Genomic DNA, 21,864 nt, shown 5'->3' with positions numbered 1-21,864 from the left:
GAATGTAATTTCAGTTTTGTGGTTTCCTGGCTGCCTTAATTTCACTTTATCATCTTCTCTCATGCATGCTACACACAGAAATGTTAGTACTGGTAGCATCACAGTATATGTGTATGATTATAACACACTTAAGACATATTGTACATGTCAGCAGTGATTACTGTATTGCGCTTATAGGGCTATAACTAACAATTATTTTCATCATTCTTCAATCTATTAATCATTTTTTCAATGTATCAGTTGATCAATTTTTGTATAAAATGTCAGAAAATACTGAAAAAATGCCCATCACAAGTTCCCACAGGCTATGGACATTGCTTGTTTTGTCCAAGATACTCAATTTACAGCAAATCTTCACATTTGAGATGTTGGAGCCTGTAAATGTTTAGCATTTTTGCTAAACGACTTGTGCAGAAAAAATAAAATAAAATAAAAATGTTGCAGATTAACAGATCAATCAACTAAGTGACTTGTTTCAGCGCTAGCACTGTCCATGCACATAAACAGAAAAAACAGAGGGGTCATGTGACACATCTCCATAATAAAGAAACCATAATTCTCATATCTAGCTCTCTCATTGAGGTTTATTGGAGGTTTGAAAATACTATTTAAATAGAGAGAATCTCAGAAAATATGTTACAATTGGAGACAATGTGTCTTAGACTTGGCCGGTTTAACCTGCTTGGGGGCCCCAGGGCAAAACTGAGCTGCTGGGCCCCTATTCACCCCCCGTTCTTCCCCCACTCTGTGCATTATTCCTGGCCCTAGGTTTGCTGTGTGGTAATTACATTAAACACAAATGAATTAAGGAATGTGCTCCTTGTAGGCACAAAATCAGCTGAAATAATAAACGGCCTCAAGATGGGGTGGTAAAGACCTATATGATAGTATAATATATGATAGTAGATACTGTGCTATAGTAGTACGTATTTTCATATTTCTAAACAAAGTTGGTAATCAAGCCTTGGTCCCAGTTCAGGTGCTGGAAGTGGTGGAAGATGTGTTCAGAAAGTTTGCTAAAGTACAATTAGCAATACCACAAAAGATATTAAAAATCCTGCTCTCAGAATGTTCCCTAAAAAGTAAGAACTATAATCAGTGAAATGTACAATGCCTCATATTTAAATTGATTCATTGATTCCTCATATTAACATTGATCTGCAAAATGACTATTAACAGACTGTCAAATGAATGTAAAATGTCAAATATTTCCCGCTGAAATGTAGAAGAAAAGAGGTATAGAGGGACATCAAATGGAAATGCTTGAGTTGCAGTATCTCAGAATATGTAAAGCACTTGTCATTTGACATGTCCTTCAGAGGACCTAAAGACCAGGCTAAACCTGGTTCTCTCGTGTCACATTCCTGTTAAGTGTAACTGTCGAACAATCCTTACCAACCTCCTGGCTCCTGAGGACCACACATCAGACTCTGTCTAACTGTGTGAATTAGTTGAGCATTTTTCCCCCAAAACACTTTTTGACCATTTAGTTTTTGTAGTGCCATTAAATCCACTATAAATGTGGGTTTCACTCTTCATCTTAACACAAATACAAAGTTCCTGTGTGCTATTTTGAAGTGACTGTTTACACCCATCATGTCTCCATGTGTGCTTGATTAATTTGCTTTGGATGGGGCAGTCCAGCTGACTAATGTCTCTAATGACAGCTCTCATTCTGAGCCTGGCCTATTGACATTCAAGTGTTCTGCTAATGACAAACAAGATACTTGGATATGATGATGGAGGCTGTTCCTCTGCAACATATGCCTGGATATCAAAAATGTCTTTTATTGCATTTGATCAGATTCTATCTGTGGGAGACAACATGTGTTGGTTTGAGTAACTACATTTTACAAAGGAAAATCAATATTTCATCTTGTTTTCTAAGTACTGAATCAGAAATGCCTCAGAAAATGATGTCCTCTTCTACTCCACAACAGTTAGCATCGGCAGTGATGCACTGGGATTAGTTTTTGATAAGCCATAGCAGCCATATCTCAAAATAAATTTGAGACAGCATTTATTTTGGATCTGTGGTGTACTGATGTAGCTAGCCATATCTCTGACTCTTGATATGTTTTATTTAATCATTACACATCTAATCTTCAATCTTGGTGTATCAGATTGGATTTGGCCTTCCAATCCTAAATCCCCCAAGTGTTTTATCCGAGTGCTTTTAAATATCTCCCAGTCTAAATGCTTTTTCAGAGCCCTTTCCATCCTACCAGGAATGCAGCACTCTAAAAAACAAAGAATGCAAACTATATTCTTCTGGTTTCACTCCAGATACTGTATATGGGCAACCACAGTGGCCTTCAGAAACTCAGAGCCCTGCTCAGTGTAAGGGGTGAGAAGGAAGGGTAGGTATTGGGTGATGGGGGGTGGGCTGCCTGGGTGTTATTTCAGAGAAGCTGAAATCCAAGCTTTGCTGTGGTCTCACCACCAGACTGCATGAGGGGTGCTTAGCTTGAATCTCGAGCTCATCTTTCGGCCTCGTGGAGCCACAGAAACACTTCAAGGACTTCGGAGTACATTGGTGGCCAGATATTCCTAAACTGCATGGGGAAGGCTTGGAGAGGTGCTGGGGTCTCAGGTTTCCTTTCAGTTTATGAATTTAGACCCAAATCTAATCTTTTCCACTCACATGTCAAAGGATTGCATGATACCATCTAGACATTGCAAATATTTTTTAGTCTTATAGTGAAATTTTCTCAGGTTTTCTTTCACTTCCGTCTTTCCAGTTTGTTTTCAACCCTCTTTGATTAGAGCCAGACCCCTTTAGTCCCCTTTAACCCATAAGACTTGTGATGTTTATGCTGGTGGTTCTGTTTTTGTTATTAGCCCAACAGGCAAGAGCTATTAGGGTGAGAGCCCCCGTTTTAACGCTAGGACTAGTGTGGAGTGTGAAGCTGGCCAAATGCCAAACTCCTACAGCACACATGGAAAAAGCATTGACTTTCCTTCCATTTATTTCAGCAATCTCTCTCCCTCTCTCTCTGTCTGAGCTTCTGTTTTAATAGCTTGCATAGCATAGTGTGCCGGCTACCATTTCTCCTGCCTGGTAACTCAATTAAAGAATGAATCGCCTCTTAAAATCTTCACAGCACCTCATTCTTAAACTTGGCAGAAGACTGACTTATGAAGTCACACGGGGAACTGAGGTTCCAGCCCTGCTTGTCCTTGGGGAGATCTGACGTCTGTGATATTTCACATTAGCAATGTGACAAAGCTGGACTAAAAGCATTTGCCTCACTCACCACCATAAGTTGACAGTACAGTATACACACAGGAAACCCGAGAACAGTTATCTAGTGTGTTTTGGTTGTTTTAAGATAGCAGGGTGTCAGGAAAGCAACTAATAGCCATGTAAAATCTATGTTGTGATTACATTTCTTGAAAAATTATGATGTATGTTAGTGGCCCCTCACTGAATAAATTGAGAAATGGACTCACAAATTGAAAAATGTTAGCTCATAAAAATTCTTGCAGCTCATAGTTGCTCTAAATGTGTGTTAAAATCCATTATGAAAGCTCATTAAACACAAACCTGTTCCCTTGTCAGACTCATAAGTCTGTATGAAATGAGAGGAAACATCAGTATTACATGAACCCCCCGTTTCTCATTTCTGACATGTATTTTTATAGTTTTGTTCATTAATTCTATCAGTTCTGATAACACTGGTGTCACCAGAGTGATTGCTGAAATCGCAGTCAGTACAATCAACCACATGGACCCATACAGCAAAGAATTTGTGCAATGCAATAAATTTCTATTACATTTAAATGTGTCCAAACCTAAAGAAATGATCATTTAACCAAAGTACACAGACAATCACCCAGACGAGTATTCATGGTGCAGGTGTTGAAATTGTCTAGAACTAATGATACTACAATACAGTTGCCATTTTGAAAAAGGCTAGGTGGTGTCTACGTAAGCTAAATTCTTTTTGAGTAGATTGTAGCATATTGATGTTCTTTAATTGAAAGTATTTTAACCTTTTCATTATTTTGCTGGTTTTACATCCCTTTGTCAAGAAGAGCAATCAATCAAAGTGTGTTGTTAATCTCAGCTTTAAGGGATGGATTCACAGTTTTTCAAGTTTATCTTAAAACAACAGTCAGGAGCCCAAATGAACATTGAAACAGGTTTTTCTTACCATAATCATACTGGTCATAATCATCCAATAACTGTGGACTGGCTACAGACAGTACAGAACTCAGCTGCCAGGCTTTTAACCAGAGTAAACAAGTCTGAACATATCACCCTGGTTTTAGCCTCTTTACACTGGCTTCCAGTACGTTTTAGAATTGATTTCAAGGTTCTTTTAATTACGTACAAGGCACTAAATGGTCTGACTCCTCATCATATCTCACACCTTTTATCCCTGTACGACTGTGCTTGCACTTTGAGATCCTCAAAGAGTCTGTTTCAGACTCTCGGTTGAAGACTAAGGGGGACAGAGCTTTTGAAATAAGCCCCAAGGCTCTGGAACACCCTACCCAAGGAAATAAAGCAGGCTGAGTCAGTGGCTTCTTTCAAATCTAAGCTCCAAACATACTCTTATCGCACTGCCTTCCCTGATTTTACTTGATTTGTGTTTTATTCTGCTTTATGGGTTTTGCCATTTTTATTTATTGTCAGGCTTGCTTTTTATGTTTGTTTAGCACTTTTATTCTTTTATTGCTTTGGAACATTGTTTTGATAAGTGCTTTATAAATAAAGGTATTATGATTATTATAACCAGGAAACACTGTCCAAGGAAACACAAAGAAAGAATTTCTTATAATTTCAACCTTTAAATGCTTTTTGGCACAAAATGACTGTATGGACACACTACGGATTTTGGCCCCCATCACTTCCATTGAAAGTGCATTTGAGGGGGATCTTTTAATAGTCAGTATGAACAGGAAGAAGGATTACAGCGAGGAAAACCTCTTTCACTGTTCATATGGACACCTGACTGTTGTTTTAAGACACACTTGAAAAATTGTGAACCTACCTTTTAAATTATTGGCAGAAGACCTCTTGTACTGCTTAGTATTAAAAAAGCTAGGCTAATGCCATTGGGAATGTGTTTTAGATTCCCTGTATGCAAAACAAATAGAAGCTGTAAAAGCCATGAACACCCAAGGTAAATAAGTTTACCATATGAACTGATAAATGCACCTGCACTTTTTTAAAATATTATTTTTTGGCCATTTTATGTCTCTACTTGATAGCCCTCAGGAGAGAAATGACAGGAAATGAGGGGAGAGAGAGATGGGGAATGACAAACTTGGGATGTTGCAGTTCATGGTCATGATCGTTCTGTAGGAATGATGGCCAAAACTAGTACTGTAAGACTGAAGTTGCAATAAACCAGAATTATCCTTTAATGTCTCATCATGAATACAGGCTGAAATCTGATATCTCTTTAACACTTGTTGATGTAACTTACTGGCTTCACCTCCTCTTGATTATTTTGATTTTGTGCTGTTTTTGTAAGACTTCACTGATAATTCATTTATCTTCTTCTGAAAACAACACTATAAGCCTCAGAGGACTGTCTTAATGAAGGACATGCACATACGCACATTCAGCATCAAAAGGTGGAGGAAGGGCAACTGTGTGTAACCTGTACAATGCACATAGTGTTGTCTTAACCCATACAGAAAACACTCTGGGTTTACCTTGATGAAATTGTTGTTTTAATCTTTGCTGAGATGCCATTTGTCTGGTTAAGTAATGTGCTCAAGGGTCAGGCAGAGGTGGGGTTTCCCCCCCATGACGCCCACAGTCTGTTGTTTAAGTGTGGCTGACAGGAAGCGAGTGGCGCCTGGATGCTCCCATTAGAACTGCCACGTGCTTGGCCTATTATTAGAAACTGAATTCAATGGATGATGAAAATATTACCACGGACTCTTTTATAGATAAGTTTCAAGGGCAAGGTTCCTGCGCATTGCAAGTGTGGATTTTTTAGGAACACTTGGCTTGTGTTTAATAAGTTTGGAAATTAGACAAAAAGTTTGGAAAAGTAAGGAAAAACAGGCTATTGTTGGATCACTGTCTTTTCACATTTCCAACATTTGTGAATGTAATATGAGTCAGTAGGGATAAGATAATATTCAGCATCAATCATGCTAAAAAACTGTCAAATCTATAAATCAAGAAATTAAAGTTTAGGAAAAGTAGTGAATTGTGAATCTGACACTGCAGGAAGCCTGTGAGGATTTGTGAATGAGTGTCCCTGATGTGTTTGGTCTGCAGGAAAATGCATTTGTTAAAGGAGATTTTGGGAAATACATTTATAGCCAAAAGTGAGATGAAAAGATGGATATCAATCTTATGTCAGCATGTTAAGTACAGAGCTGGAGTCAGAATGTGTTTAGCCTAGCTTAGCATAAGACTGGAAGCAGGGAGAAACAGCCAGCCTGGCTCCATCCAGTGTCCAAAATTACACCTAACCACACCTCTACAGCTCACTCACACTCTGGGCCTCATGCAAGAAGCACTTGTACAAACTTGTTCTTTAATGACAGCTGGAGCTATTTTAGCTTTAGCTTGGTACCAATCTTTGCTTCTCTCAGAAAGCAAGCAAATTTGTGTCTATTTTTCAAGGTGAAAGCTGGATTATCCATTTAGAGAAGGAGGCATTACAAATAATCCAAACATATTAATCATAGCAGACGATAGGAAATTAAGACAGTCACTTGGCGTCATTTTCCTAACTATCTTCAGTCTGCTTACAATTTTCTGGCTGTGCTTTGCGATGACTTGCATGCTACAGCATCTGAATCAAATCCCCATCCCCTTTAGTAGATCTTCCTTTGGCACAGCCTTCGTCTGTTCAAGCCTCTCCACCCATCAAGCTTTCACTTCAAATCCCACCTCAGAAATCCACCCGCCCCGCCCACAGCTTCTGGGGAACGGCTCCAAAACCCACAGGATACGTTTGAATCAATCTTGATGATTTTAAAAACCCCGGAGCAAATGAATTGCAACTGCTCTCTCTTTGTTTCCACACACACCTCTCCTGCCTCTCTCTGACTTCCCATACTTTCCTTCAGCTGGTGACATCGAACAAAGGAAGTTTCGCACTGGATGACATATTGGTTTTCATGACAGAGGACCTTGGATTTTTGAAGGTTATTTAACAGCGCAGGGGCCCCTCTTAGGTTACAGTGTGGGAGGTGGATGCATCCTAGCCAAAGGCGTTGAGAAGAAGCTTTTTCCGGTGGCTCTGTTGGTAAAATCCTTCACATCTTCTTTTTGCCACTGTGTGGATTTCAACAAGTTTTCTCTCACATTATCACTCTCTATTTTAGTCTGTCTCATTTTCTTTGGCACTTCTTCCTCTTTTTGTTTATTTGTTCAGAATTATCTATTGAGTGCTTTTATTTTCTTCCTGAAGGTGAGCTTTTGCTGGAAATCAGCTAACCTCTGTCACTGACCTCTCTAAGTGGAAAGTCAAACTCATTCCTTCTCCTTCCACAGATTTTTTGTGTCCTGCTAATTCCTGCCCTAAGGTTTAACAACAGTTCACCATGTACAAAAGCAAAACCTGAATAAACCCTCAGTGCGCCTGAATGCAACCCCACCATTAAGTCAATGAAAGAGGAGCTGGGCCTACAGGCTCATTAAAAGCTCTGGCCTATTGCAAAAAGGCCCTGACTGTGCATTTCTAGTGGTTAGGTGAATTAGCGAGTCAGGGAAATGTAACCTTGTACCCTGGGGTGCTGATGTTTAGCCTAATTTCTTAATGATAGACCCTGGGCTTTATTAGCTTCCCAAGCTCTCAGTGAAGTGTTTGTTGCATGGGAACATGGAACTAATACAGTGAAATACGACGTAGAGGACATAGGTTTATGTTGTATATAGTATGTCTTTCATCACTCAGCAGGGTACTCCACAGAGCCTGCTCTTGTGTATATGGCACATTGCTCAGAGAACTTCACTACTGTTCACCAACAGAGCAGATTCAAACAGACTCTGGAACTGACTCAACTCATTGGAACTCATTAGTAAATTGGACTTAGCCACAATTCAATTATTGCTTTTGTTTAAAGCTGCACTAATGAATATTAGACAAAGTTAGTGACTAGCTGGTGAAGAAAGTTGAACACCTAGCAACTAAGTGAAATAAAAGTAGCTCTGTAAGAAAGCCTCATAGAAAGTGAAATGTTTGAGTACTACTGGGCAAATATAACCTTATCATCAGTCATTTATAAAGATGTTGATGTTGGCATTTTAACATTAGCAACATGACAAAGACAAAAAGTTTGATTCAACTCCATGCTAATATTAAAAGTGACTTAACTTAAAGATTAGCATGTTGGGAATATTGTCTTTGTCACTAATGTTACAGTACTGTTTTAAAACCTACCAAACTTTAGCTTTTGGGATTGGCCTTTTGCTGTTGGCCAATAAACAATAATGTGTTAATGCCACAGTAGAAGTCCTTTGGAGACAAACATGAGTGTTTAATGTTGTTAAGAAAAAATTCTGTGGGAAAATAAACTGCTAAAGAAAGTGATGTACCTTGGCTATGTTCCCATTCTAAAAACTAATAAAAATGTATTCATCAAGGGGCCAGAGACGTGACTCACATTAATGAATGTTGCTCCATGTCTGCTGGATGTGTAAATATGCAACTGTTTGCCAATTCATTCACTGTAACAACTTTATAGGGTGATAATATGTCAGATGTGTTTTCTGCTTGTTCTGCTGCCCCCAAGTGGTCCATTAATGCAGCTTTAAGCATGTGATTTAACTTGAAGAAAGACTAGTGAAAGGGTAAACAAAGGTATGATTTATGCACCTCTACTTCAGTTCCACTCATTGCCATGGATTGCATTAGGGAGCTTGTCCTCTGTCCAGATGGGAGTGGAGCTGTAGAAGTTTTTTAATACATGCCTTTTCCTCCTGAGAGCAATTTCAGAGAATAATCATTGCATCAGGTTAATAGTGGCTTTTCTGGCAAAGATACAATGTCGTCTTTGTGGTGATCTGCTGTAAAAACTGCTGTGTAATTATTTAATCCCAGGCTTAGCAGCGTAATTTTTTTTTGGTCTGAGTCTTATTGGAAAATATTCCAGTGTCCCTACAAAAGGATTTGGCATTGAGAGCAGAACAGCTACATTCATTGACAAGCATGGCATGACATTAAACAGCCACGGAGGATTTAATGAAATGAGATGCTGTTTGTATAATTCAGGGCAGGTTATTTGGCATCTAATGGACCATATTCACATGGTGGCCATTTTTCTCTGACAATTAAATCTGTATCTACAAAGCTGTGTGAAAGTTAATCAGGGATCCTTTCTAAGAAATTGAACAAAACCAGCTGATGCATCATCGCAGACAGGCTGGAAATAAAGCAGCTAACGTTAATTAGCCCGATTCACTCAACAGCTCTTAAAAACTTCATAAAGACTCTGATTTTAGTCCCACTGCTTTGGTTGTTAAACTGTCACATTCACACCGATATGAAGACTCCGTCTGTCAATCAAATTGTCAGGTTTTATCATGTTTTATGTGAGCAGCCCACTTTCAGAAAAGGACAGCAATATTAAATCTCAACATTTTTGAATGGAGTTCTGCACACAACAAGCTGCTCCGCTGTCATATTACTCTATCATTGATGCAGATTGATCATGAAACCATATAATGTTAGTTACTTTTTAATGTTTTCACAAGCCAGTGGATTGATTCTCATCTGACAGCTTTAGTACTACTAACATTGACGTTAAAGTTAATTGCAAACTTCAAGTTTGCTATCCAAATAGGATTGAAAAAAGGATACAGCAGCTGATTAACTTTCACACAGTGAGAAAACTACAACCATGGTCCCAAAAAGATGTCAAACTACAACTGTGGGTCCGTGTAACACTTATCACTTCAATTTTACAAATAAAAAATGAAGTTCAAGCGACCATCTCGCCATTCTCACATAGGCTTTACTTAATAGCTTCCCACCCTGAGCGTGACGTCAGAGAAAAATGGCCACCATGTGAATATGGTTCATTGATTTGATGCATTAGATATCCTGCAGAGGTTTCAATGGCAATAAATGAATGGTACTTTTACAGTCTGCACATGGATATTTCATCAGCACAAGTGGCAAGTCCTTCCCCTTTCCACCCCTAAAGCATATTTGCTACACAACCCAGGCTCAAAAGGTGTCACATCCCAAAGAGGCTGTAGAGGAAAAATTCTTCCTTGTATGAAACCTTTTGGCCTTGAACCTCCCTCTTCAAAATAAATGACATGTTGGAAATTTAACTGGATGTGTAGGTTTGTTCTCTAGTCCTATGTCCAAAGAATATTCACCCTCTGTCCAACAGCCAAAGCAATATCACCCCTACAGTTTCCAAGTGGCTTTTCAGCATTATTAGAAAGCATCTTTTCATATTAGCGTGTTAACTTCCTCTTCACATTTGACATTTTCTCATAGCCTGACATCAAGTTAGCATGGAGCCAAAAAAATCACAAGCAGCTTTAGAACTATGACTTCATATTTTACAAGGCAACAAAGTTATAGTGGCTTTATGGGAATGGCTGAGCTGTCTTGTATATAGTTAATATACATAGGATGAGGATAAAGAATGAGAGCCTTTGTCCTGACTCTGTCTGCTTCTCAGGGTATTTCATCTTTTTACTGGGCCTCTCTTTTCTCTGGGCAGGCTGGAACAGGGGAAAAGGGTGTTTGATGACATGTTAGTTTGTCTAGATGTGATTTTTTTTTCTTTTGGAAAGCTCTAAACTCAATATCACTGCTGTTAGTGTTTATTAATTCTCCTGTGGATGCAGAGACAGCAGAAGAGCACGGAGAGGTCCATCCCATTTCATCTTTTCATCAACAAACCTCACTTGTGCTCCTCAAAAGACTGTGTATGTGCATTTTTCATTTGGAAAGTGAAGGCCTTTATGTGTGACGGGGGATATTTGCAACAAATGGTGAAATTTGAAAAATGATTTTTCCAGGTTTCAATAAGAGGTGGAGGCGTTTTCCCTCCCTATGACAGAGAGAAGTGCAAAAGTTCACTCTGTTTTATCCTTTGATAGATACACACCCTTTAGTAAATCCCCTCAACTGTTTGCACAACTGCAGCTGAAAATCCTTGAAGTGTGAAAGTGAATTTACATTGCATCGTATTCTTTTCCTCTGAAAAATTGAACAGTTTGGGCCTCAGAGCCCAGTGATTAATGCTTGGCTGTGAAGGTGATTGGACATGCTCTGCTGACAATGCATACAGTCTTTTTACTTTCCTGTCACCATATCTCTAAATGAAACCTTTAACATTGAGTTTTTGCACAAGGTGGACTAAGATCTCAAACACACCTCACACCACCTGTACAATTCATCAGGCAATTTATTGCTCCAAGCTGTCAGATTAAGAAAGAAAAATCTCACTAAATCCAAATTAAAGCAGTATTGCAGTTCAGCATAACTGAAAACTTATAACTAAAGCTCCGGCTTTATATAACATGGAGAGTCCTCTATGGTTCTTCACAAAGCTATGCAGCAGCAAACCTTTTCTCTGTTTGTCCAATCAGATGTGACCATCCATGCGTTGCACATGGTTACTAGCTCTAAAACTTTAAACACAGAAACAGAACTTTTCTTCATTTGGTCATTGTTTGTGGAAGGGATTCTATATGCAAGAACTCTTTTATTTGTGAGATTACAGAAACTAGCAGCCTATATCATAAGGGCGTCAGTATGCTTCAAATAAAACACTTGTCAGATATTAACACTCAACACTCAACATCAACACTCCTTACAGAAGACTTTAAGGACTCCCTCCTTGGGAACATAACATGCTCACCAGGCCTTCACGTTTATCTTCCAGAACTAAAACTGGCTTTGATATGTTTCTGGCTACATCTGCTGTCTCATGTCCTATGTTTCAATCATCTTCCAGTGCAGTCTGACATATTTCCTCGAATCTGTCTGTAGCACTCACCAAACAGAAGTGTGACAGCCAACACATTTGCACCGACCACTGCTGTGTGTTTACAAGAGCAACCAGAGAGGCAGGGAATCTGAGAGAGCAGGGGAGGATGGGGAGGCTGTGGTGGGTTTTTGGATCTGGATATTTTCAGAACTGAAATTCCATGGGTTATTCCTGGATCCAGATCCTGGGAGAGAGATAGTCTCAAGATGGCTGCCCACCTGCCCACCACGCTACTTTACTCTTTGTAACACAAAAGGTCAAGTAATCTGAGAATAAAGGAGAAATGACTAGGATTGTTTGTAATGTTTAGAGTTATTGCAGATGCAGAAGTGAAAGCCATGATGTTGCAGTATTCTAGAAGAACACTCGGGCACTTAGGGTTATGGGCATACTCTTTGTTTACTGATATTATTTTGTATTACAGCAAAGTGTCCCAGACATTTGATTGCGTAATTGCTTTAAATACATGCAAGAGCCAGTGTTGAATAAATGACTGACTCTAACAGGAGCAGGAAAGGGGGAACGCCCATGATTTTGCATGTTGGCATGCAATATTAGATCTCCATTTCCGGCCATGTCAAACCAGTGCCCTTACATAAGCAGAAACAACAGGTGTTAGCAATAGTTAGACAGCATTAAGCCCAGCAGAGGAGAAGGCTTGGCATACATGATATCAGTGCAGTCAAGCAACTTCCCTTTCAGTGTGTGTGTGTGTGTTTATGAGCGTAAAGTTCGTTTCATGTTGTGCCCAGTGCTTGTTGCACGTAAAGCTGTTGCTTCAGCAGCCCCTTGTCAGGCGCCACTTCATGCGCTATATTTGAACCCTCTTCCCCCAGGCCTCCGAAAGTGCCTTTGGACCAAGGTGCTCTACAGTATGTCCCCTGAGTGAGTGGCTCCAGCCAACAGGATGTGATGGCAGGCCCAGAATGCAAAAGGAATCTTGCTTCCATGTTTGCTTTCACCAGTCTTGCATGCAGAGAAGGTTTAAGCTTACCCTTTAGGGAATGGATCACAACTACAGGAATGAGTGAAACAGACGCCCTGCTGTAACTGAGACTTCATGACCAGAATTCCATCTCAAAGCAGAAACCTCACAAATTATAACACTTGGGTGCTTATAAAGTGTACCTGGTTAGGTTTAGCGTAGGTTAGCATTTGCTAACGTGAAGTGTGTTTTAGTAATACAAGTCTGTTTGAAAGTCTTTCAGTTTGAAAGGACACATATGTCAATCACTGCGATCAGCAAACATGCCTTTCTGACAACTGTTTAAGGCAGAGCCAAGCAAAATGTGGGCTGAGAGCATTCTTTGTGAGACATTGATTCAATAAAGACTAAAGAAGCCAGTTGATTGACATTGTAATACTGAACTGTGCTTGGGTATGCAATTTGGAATGTTTAAATATCAAAAATATCTTTATTCTTTTAAGCGTTCACTTTGACTAATATTGTTTCCTTAAAATAAGTAAATTCAAAGTGTTTTTAACCGAACATTCTGCTTTTGTTTTGAATACTTTCTGTCTCATCTTTCTCTCCATGACATAGTGTACTGTCACTGTTAAGGCCAATTCACACAGACGCATTTCACATTTGCGCACTAGTAAACAGGGTTGCAGCATGATAACTTTCCAGAGTTGTAAAATTCAGCCTGTGATTACGACAAGCCGCTGTACAGTGTTTTCTGATCAGCCTTTAAACACAATAATCTGTTACTCCAACCGGACTGAATGCAGATGAGGAGTTCCTTTATGTTGCTTAACAACAAGAAAAAATCGAAAAGAAAAGCGACAGGTTAATGACAACAGGAATACAGTAACTTACATGCATACACGGTGTGTAGCGGCTGGGTGTCCCTGGTTCTACTGGCCAATGACACACATGAGCTTGGAGACAGCAAGACATCACACACTGTAATGTTACAGTCTTTCTGATCAATGCTGTGCTGCCTTAACGTTAAATGTTTGGTCAGAATTGATGTGCAACCTGACTTACAGCTAATTAATTTCACACATCCATTGCACTTTGCCTTGATATCGTTTTCTTTTCTAAAGTGAAGCCACACTTTTGATCCATCTTCCACTACTGATGTGATGTCAGCCATGCATGCGTGCTCGTAGTGAAACAAATAGACATACTGTTGTGTTGATGGGTGACATAGACAGGTCCTGGCAGATTGCCATGTCCTTGCAGATATGTAGCCTTTCTTTGCAATAATAAAGGGTTATATCTTGTTAGGAACCAATAAGCAGAATCAAAATGAAAATTTTTTAATGATTCCTTTGGAATCGAAATTTTGGAACTGGTTCTAATTTGGAACTGGTTCTCAATGCCCAACCCTACATCCCATAATCGACTCTCAGCAGCAGTGATAGAAAAGGGAAAAATCTGTGCTTGTTGAAGTTGGCCACAGCAGAGTGCTTGCAACTGTTGCCAGGCTGGGCAACAAAGCTACCACCAAGCTCTTTATTGAAATAAATAGACATAGCAACTTGTCACTTCCTACCGTTTCATAATAAAGTTAGTTAGTTAGCAAATTAGGAACTTTATTGTCCATGTTGTGGAAAATGATCTTTGGCTTCACCACCTGGCATTAAAGACAATACATTACAGGATAATTGAATTGAACATTGCTGACAGTCAGTGATATTTTGGATTTATATTTCACATTTATAGTGAACAGAATATATTAGTCTGGGATTCTGTATCAGCAAAGGATGATCTGTACTGTATTGCAAAAATACAATTAAATACCACCTGTAGTTTCCAAGTTGCACTTTTGCTTTGACATTTGTTTGCCCCCAGGCCTTTGTAATGAAAAAGTACTTGCCCAGTCAGCACAAGCTGAAGAAAATGACTTTTCAAATTACTACAAGAAGCTTAGCACAAAAATAACAGGAAAAGAGAGAATAATGTCCAAGTCCAAAGGGTAAAAATTGTCACATTGACTGTATTGTGTGTTACTCCTGGACATTTTGGCTCATGCAAACCTGTCTTTGGGGCTGGAAGAGTGAACAAATGTTTTGCACTCCCTCTAGCCTGAGCCTGTATCCTTTCCTCTGTTTAAAGAAATTGAATTTATGACACATCTTTTGACTTTGGGCAATGTTACCCTTGGGGTTATACTAAAACTCCACGCAACTACTTGATTTTCATTTTTACCAAGCAGTTATTTATTCAAGTTGTCTATAAAATCCCTTCTTCGTCCCCTAAAGTGTCTCTTTTCTTTGTTCCAACTGTTTTTCATTTTATGAGAGTGCAAAGTGAACAAATTGAGTTGACAGCATGCTTCCAGGCTGGGATGGACCTGTCTGAGGTGCAGACGGACTAAACCTGCCTCAAAGATAAAGCAGGGGATTCAATTTGACATTTCATATAAGAGATTTGTCATTAGTGATTTTCCCCACCTTGCTGTGATTGACGTAACGACATGTTTAGTGACCCCTGTCTGGATTCAGCAGTAATTGATTTTGTCGGATGACTTGCGGCTCTCTGATTGTACTCATGAAAAGGTCAAGGGAAGCATATTGGAGTTTTCTGAAAGGTCTATTTTATGGGGCTGAGAGTGAGTCACGGCTATGAGAGTTTTGAAGCCTGTTACAATCTTAACTGCCAAACAGGATAGAGTTTTTAAATTCACATGACATTTGAGTTTCTCTTAAATAAGGGATTTATGTGTTTGAGGGGTTCCATGGACAGTGACACCATTACCAGTTTTGGGACAAAACTACAATGTTCATGCAGACAACTACAAATGTTCTCTATTTCCCTTTATCTTTGATTCTGATTGATGAAAAAAAGCTTCTCAAACAGCATTTAGATCAGTGGTTCCTAACCTACAGTTGATGTTCCTCAGATAAATCTAAGGGGTCACAGTAAATTAAAGGAATGATTAAAGAAAATATTTCTGTTATTTTTGTTTGTTTGTTTGTTTGTTTGATTGTTTGTTTGCTTGCTTTTGTTTTGAATATGTAAATTATGTGCTCAGTGCAAACATACCTGCAAAAATCCAAAAACATATGTGTAAACAAGGCTTAAGACGCAACCACTGTTGAAGGGTCATAAGGAGACATTCATGTATTTATTAATTTTAGGGATCACTACTCAAAAAGGTACAAAGCACTGATTTAGGCCACAATGGGAGACTAAAACTTTCTATAGAAAAAGATCATGACAAGAATGATAAAACATGCATTCATGTATATTATTAGAATCAAATCCATGAAGATAACACTGTAGTACTGATGGATTCCAAAAAGAATATCTAATCATTACATCCATATGCAGTGACTGACAATGATTTATTATATCTGATTTATATTATCTTTATAAAAGGCCAATATGAGCAGCAGACACAGGCCAATTGATTTATCACTTTAACCCTGGTTCTTACTGGGAGTTGGACTGCCTGAATGAAAAAAGGTCTTGCTGCTTGGACCAAGTGTCGTGCATTAATCTGGACTGGGCGTGGTGGAAATTCTTCAAGGAATAATCCTGCTCCCCTGTTCGTCCCCGGCTCAGGCTACAGATGATGATGTATCATCTGGCATCTTTCTCTTTCCTTCCATCAATTCCAGGATTGATTGGTAGGCAGACTATTTCCAATGCTGCCAGGGAAGTGAAATGTTTTTAAGTTTCAGGGCTCAGTGTGGCACTCCCCAGGGACCACACATGGAGCTTTTCAGATGCACACTGATCAAGATCCCTGAAATTGATACTGTGGTTTATTCTTCGATGATTGAACATCACATGTCTTTGAAAACAGCCTGCTGTGTTTGTGGAATCATTTCTTGTGTCTTGTTGTTTCAAGACAGAGATTGTACACATCAGTGGGTCATAACCTAGCTTTGAACTGTACATTTTGAAGTTGAAGTGTATATTTCTGCTTTCCTCTTGAAAAAAAATACATAGGGCTGCAGAGACTATTTCTATTTCACATCTAGGTTTCTTCACAATCATGTCTAGAATACCAACTGGGAAAAAGGCCCATGGCTGTTAGGGGCGGAACAGGAACCCACAGCTCATTTATGCCCCTAAGTAGATTAATTTAGCCCTGTTTACAGAATTCAACACTCTATGAGGCAGTCACAAATAAGAAGGCTGAGATACTTGACTGACTGTTTGAACAAGTGTGTACTGGAAATAAATGACTGTGTGTAATGTATGTTGTCATTAACCATGAATCTAAATGTTTTCTCTCTCTCTCTGTCTTTGTTTTACAGGACCTCCAGTAAGTAGACAAGACACCTTGTGTAACCTGCATGGGGTAAAGTAACTGGTTATTTTTGCATTTTGGTGTGAAATAGGTCCACTCAAACTTACAATATTTGGTGCCAGTGTTTTGCCTTTTCTAGATACATTTCATGGTTCTGAACTATGCTTTAAATTATCCACACATTTCTGATTTGCACAAGTGTTTCCAGTTTTCAGAAGTCACTGTTTGAATTAACATTTGAGGTATCTGGTAGTGTTCAATAAGTGGTGGTTCACACTGTCACCTTACAGCAAGAAGGTGCTGGGTTTGAATTGGCTAGCCAGCTGGGGTGTTGAATTTCCTCCTAAATTGACTCTTAATTGCCTGTAAGTGTGAATGTTACTGTGATTGGTTTTCTGTCTATATCTGTGATAAACTGGCAACCTGTCCAAGGTGTACACTGGGATAGGCTTCAGCACTGTGCATACCTGCACAGAATAAGCAGATATAGATAATGGATTTCCACATCTCTGGTTGAATGCATGTAAACAGGTGAAATCAAGCCTTTGGTTGGAAGGAAAACCTCCTCATTCCTGAGCCTTGAAGGCGCACAGTTTAGTAACACTGCTCCAAACATCTGGCCACTATGAGTTTGACTTTTGTGCAGCCGTGTCAGTTTTAAGATCACCTCTGCCAAATATACCTCTGTGGAAAATTTGAGAGATAGTTCCTACAGAGGAGGTTTTAAGGTACATGAGGTCAGACAGCGAGGCGGATTTTCCACTCTCTTACACTCACAGGATCTGAGCATTGAGACATAGTCAGTTCCTACAAGTCTCTTATGTCTTGCTTAAACATGCAAAACACCCATGCCTTGGGTAAGGCTCATTGGTTTAGGTTTTTAGGGGGGGGGGGGGATAAAGACACAAGATACTCTTGGTAGGTTGGTGCCACACCAGGAAGTGGCACAGCAAAATCCATCCACATGTCCTGGCAAATTAGGTGGAAGGTGGAAGGTGACATCCTGGTGTGATTACTTGGATCTCTGGGTCACTAAGTTAACTCAGATAACTTCACAACTACAAACCATGCCAAATCTCTTTGTGGAGCCAGACAGAACATGGTTGTACAAAATTGTTTGGTGCAACTCAGTTACAATATATGACACTGTTCCCTCAAAGTCAGCTCTGTCAAAATAAATGGTTTGCAGTTGGTTTATGGCACAGATTCCTGTGTCAAAGTTTTCTGAAGAAGAACTCTATACAAAATTTCTGTGTGAATTTATTTAGCATACACAAACAAATCCACTGATGTTGGCAATTCCATTTTAATTTGCTAGTACATCACATGGCCAACACATTTTCCCAGACCTTTATCTCCTTAAAATCCTACTACAACTGTAAAGTGACATGACATCATTTTTTGAAACTACTGTGCTGTTGTTCATATACAGTAATAGATCATGACTGTTATAATAAGGGGCTTGGCCCTGTTGGCCTTTGGACTTTGCTTTGGGCTTGTGCATGTATCACATTTTAACATAATCAGAGATGATAGGAAACACCCTCTGACTCTGATGAAGCTGAATAGGATACCAGCATGGGTCCCTTCAGAGGCTGTCAGTCAGAAGCTCAAAACACAGAAACATAATTTACAACATCCATTTGAAACAATTATAATGTATACTGTGCACCTAGTTTCACAAAAGGAGGTCCTCATATTCACTGAAAATTAATATCTAGTGTTTTTTTTGGTGTTCAAGTTCAGTTCTGGGGTAACACCAAAGTCAGCTTCTGGGTAAAATAACACCAATAAGAATGGAGCAACAGTAAATCCAACCTTTCTCCTATACATCCCAGCTCACTTATTATTGAGCAGTGGTGTACCCAGTGGACCATACATCCCACGTACGATGGCCAAATATACCCCTCTCCTCCCTCCCCCTCCCTGCCTTCCCATTCATTCAGCAGCACTTTGCCAAATGGGAGCCACATGTTGTAAGGTTACTGTGTAATTCAAGTGAAGGGTTCCTTCCGGCAGTGGGTGACCTCTGCCCAAACAGACGGCCCCTGGAGACCCAGTAGTGAACAGGCAGGCACCTACGTGCAGTATGTTCACACTCAGCACCTGGCCATGCACCTTCATGCACTGCCCTCTGACTGCCAGCTTGTGTTAGTGGAAATAGTGCTCATCTGGATAGCCAAGCATGAGCCACACTGACCTAGAATCCTCAAGACTGATGTACAAGTAAATTGCTATCACATGGGTGAGAGTAGAGTATGAAATTAAGACCCTGCAAAAAGACCCACAAGATGTAAAATTGTGGTTTTGCTTCATAAATCAATGGTAACCAACACAGTGGCAGCTGTACTTCGTTTTCAGCTTTCTCCCTACTTGGCTCCCATCCGGGGTTTAATATTGGATTTTAAGGGGATCACCTATGAGCCAATGCAAGTAAAAATAAACACATACACATATATTTGTATCAAACAGTGACTGATTATCTAGAAAAGTGGAGGTGTTAACCTTTCTAGCTCTGTCATTGCTTTCTCTTTATGAAGTTTAATTGACAGTGACATTGCCAAGTTGCAGTTTGATTAACATGTGTCAGTCATTTCCTGTTACAGAACCATAAAGTACATTGATTTCTTATATACTAATTGCAAAAAAACATATAAATATGTAAAAAACAATATACTATGATTATTTGTACAGTATATAGTACATACTGTGTTAGTATGTGGTTGCCTACAGAATTGGGACACAGCTTTTCTTTCTCTACACTTTCCACAACATTATGATACCAAATGCAACAAAAAGGTGACATTACGGCATAGTATAATTGATTTTATGAAACACAGATCAGACCAAAACATTACAAAGTCTCAACAAGTTAATTACAACACAATCAGAATAAGCTCAAGAACAGTATTACACGAATACTCCATTGAAAATCTTTTGACTATAAAATATTCACTACATGTAGGCTTGAAAGATGGCGCTAAAAAGTTTCCTTCACTGTCACCGCAAAAAATATGTCAAATCATATAGAAAAACATCCTTAGAAACTTCTCAAACTACTGCAGTTTAATATGACTACCAAGCATCTTCCAAACACGACATGACTAAAGGGTTCAGTGTGTGTCAGTTGTTTTTTTTGTAATTTAATTAATTACGCATTTTTTCCAATTCTGTGTTGTGCTGTAATAAATAACAACGCTAGTTGAAATGCTAAGGGCCTTAAGATGCATCTGCATCACAATCTTATCCTGAGGTCATCTTGTAGTAGGGCCTTCTAGTTTTAAAAACACGTTTTGTGGTTGATATCCTGTGTATGTGATGCATATATCTGAATAAAATTGTATTTGATTGAATTGCTGAAAATTAACTAACATACCGCAAACTTTGAACAGGTACCAGCTGTTTTTTTAAGTCTCCAGTCAAAATGTAACATGTAATATGTAGTCTGCAGGGTGTACTTAATGGGTGTTTGAAGATGATGGGGCACTGTATATATACAGAGCACAGAGAAGAAGAAGGACAAGGGGTTCAACACTTTATTTTTGCCATATAGCCCCATCGCGGGTTAATTGGCCCTTTTTATGTGAGGCGCTTCTTCTCGGCACACCTCTGAAGCGCCACAGAAAGTAGTGTATTTAGCTATTTATTGGTGAAGTGAAGCTTGTTCGGAACATACTGAACATCTGATCAACTGTGGAGAAGTGAATTATTCTGCTGAAGAAGTTTGATTTGGAAGATGATCATCAGATTACAGCTGCAGTGCTCCACAAGATGCAGACTTTTCAGAGCCACATTGTGATACTCAAAAAATCGATTTTCACTGGAGTATTCCTTTAAATTACTTGGTAACATTTGTTCCAACAGAGCATCAAGCTGCTACTCAAAATTAATTCACAACACAACAGCATTTAATAGACAATTATAGTTAGAATATAATATCAAAGCCAATAAGAAAAAGTTCATAAATGTTTGACGTTCCTTCCATCCAGAATTATTGATGTAAGAAGAATGACTTCCCCTCGGTCGCAGTCAGCCAGAAGTCATCCACACATGCACACACACACACACACGCACATACAAACACATACAGACTCTCTCTCTGGGAAGTGCGGCTCTCTCACTGGACTCCTCAATGAGGAATATTGATGACATGCCAGCATTCAAGAGCAGGCAGTTATCATTCTCCTCAGCGGACTGTCAGTGCCTCAGCAGCTTTTTGGAAACTGTCAAGAGTTCCTGTTTTGACTTCCAACCAATTAGCCCTCCATCCTTTTCTTAAGAGCTGCTGTTCCGCTTGCTCAATGAAAACAAAACACACTTGACTTTTGACAATGTGCTCATTCTTGTGTTTGGAACTGGACATCACTGAAAGCCATTGTATTCTAGCGAATAGTGAATTGTTTTTGATGGAAGCCACTATGCTGACATGTTGTCATGTCCGCATTAGAAAGGTATTCAAGAAGGGTGAGGCCAGTTAGGAGTTTTATTTAGGTTTATTATGCATGAGGAGACATGAGGAATTCCAGCAAAGTAGAGCATGCTCTCCAAAAAACAATCTTTGCATGAGTCTTTGTGGTGAAATGACGAAACTCTGTTGTTAATATGTTGAGAAAACCCCTTGTGTTGTCTTAAAATATGATTGATTGAATGCCTGTTGACCAGAATTTAAAGAGGCATGTTACTGCATCAATAATGTTCTTTCTGTGAGCTGTCACTG

General features: G+C 39.3%; 1 protein-coding gene across 5 annotated transcripts in view; it reads left to right on the top strand.

Moving 5' to 3' along the window:
• col13a1 (collagen, type XIII, alpha 1) overlaps window positions 1-21,864 on the top strand; it is a 143,169-nt gene that overhangs the window by 49,785 nt on the left and 71,520 nt on the right. For all 5 annotated transcript variants that reach the window (XM_044372929.1, XM_044372930.1, XM_044372927.1 and 2 more), the window contains exon 3: window positions 17,155-17,162. In XM_044372929.1, coding sequence (XP_044228864.1) covers window positions 17,155-17,162 — 8 coding nt within the window. The remainder of the gene's footprint in view (window positions 1-17,154; window positions 17,163-21,864) is intronic.

The sequence above is a fragment of the Thunnus albacares genome, chromosome 14 (genome assembly GCF_914725855.1).
Source record: "Thunnus albacares chromosome 14, fThuAlb1.1, whole genome shotgun sequence".
Lineage (NCBI taxonomy): Eukaryota > Metazoa > Chordata > Actinopteri > Scombriformes > Scombridae > Thunnus > Thunnus albacares.
This window is presented reverse-complemented; position numbering and strand designations above follow the sequence as displayed.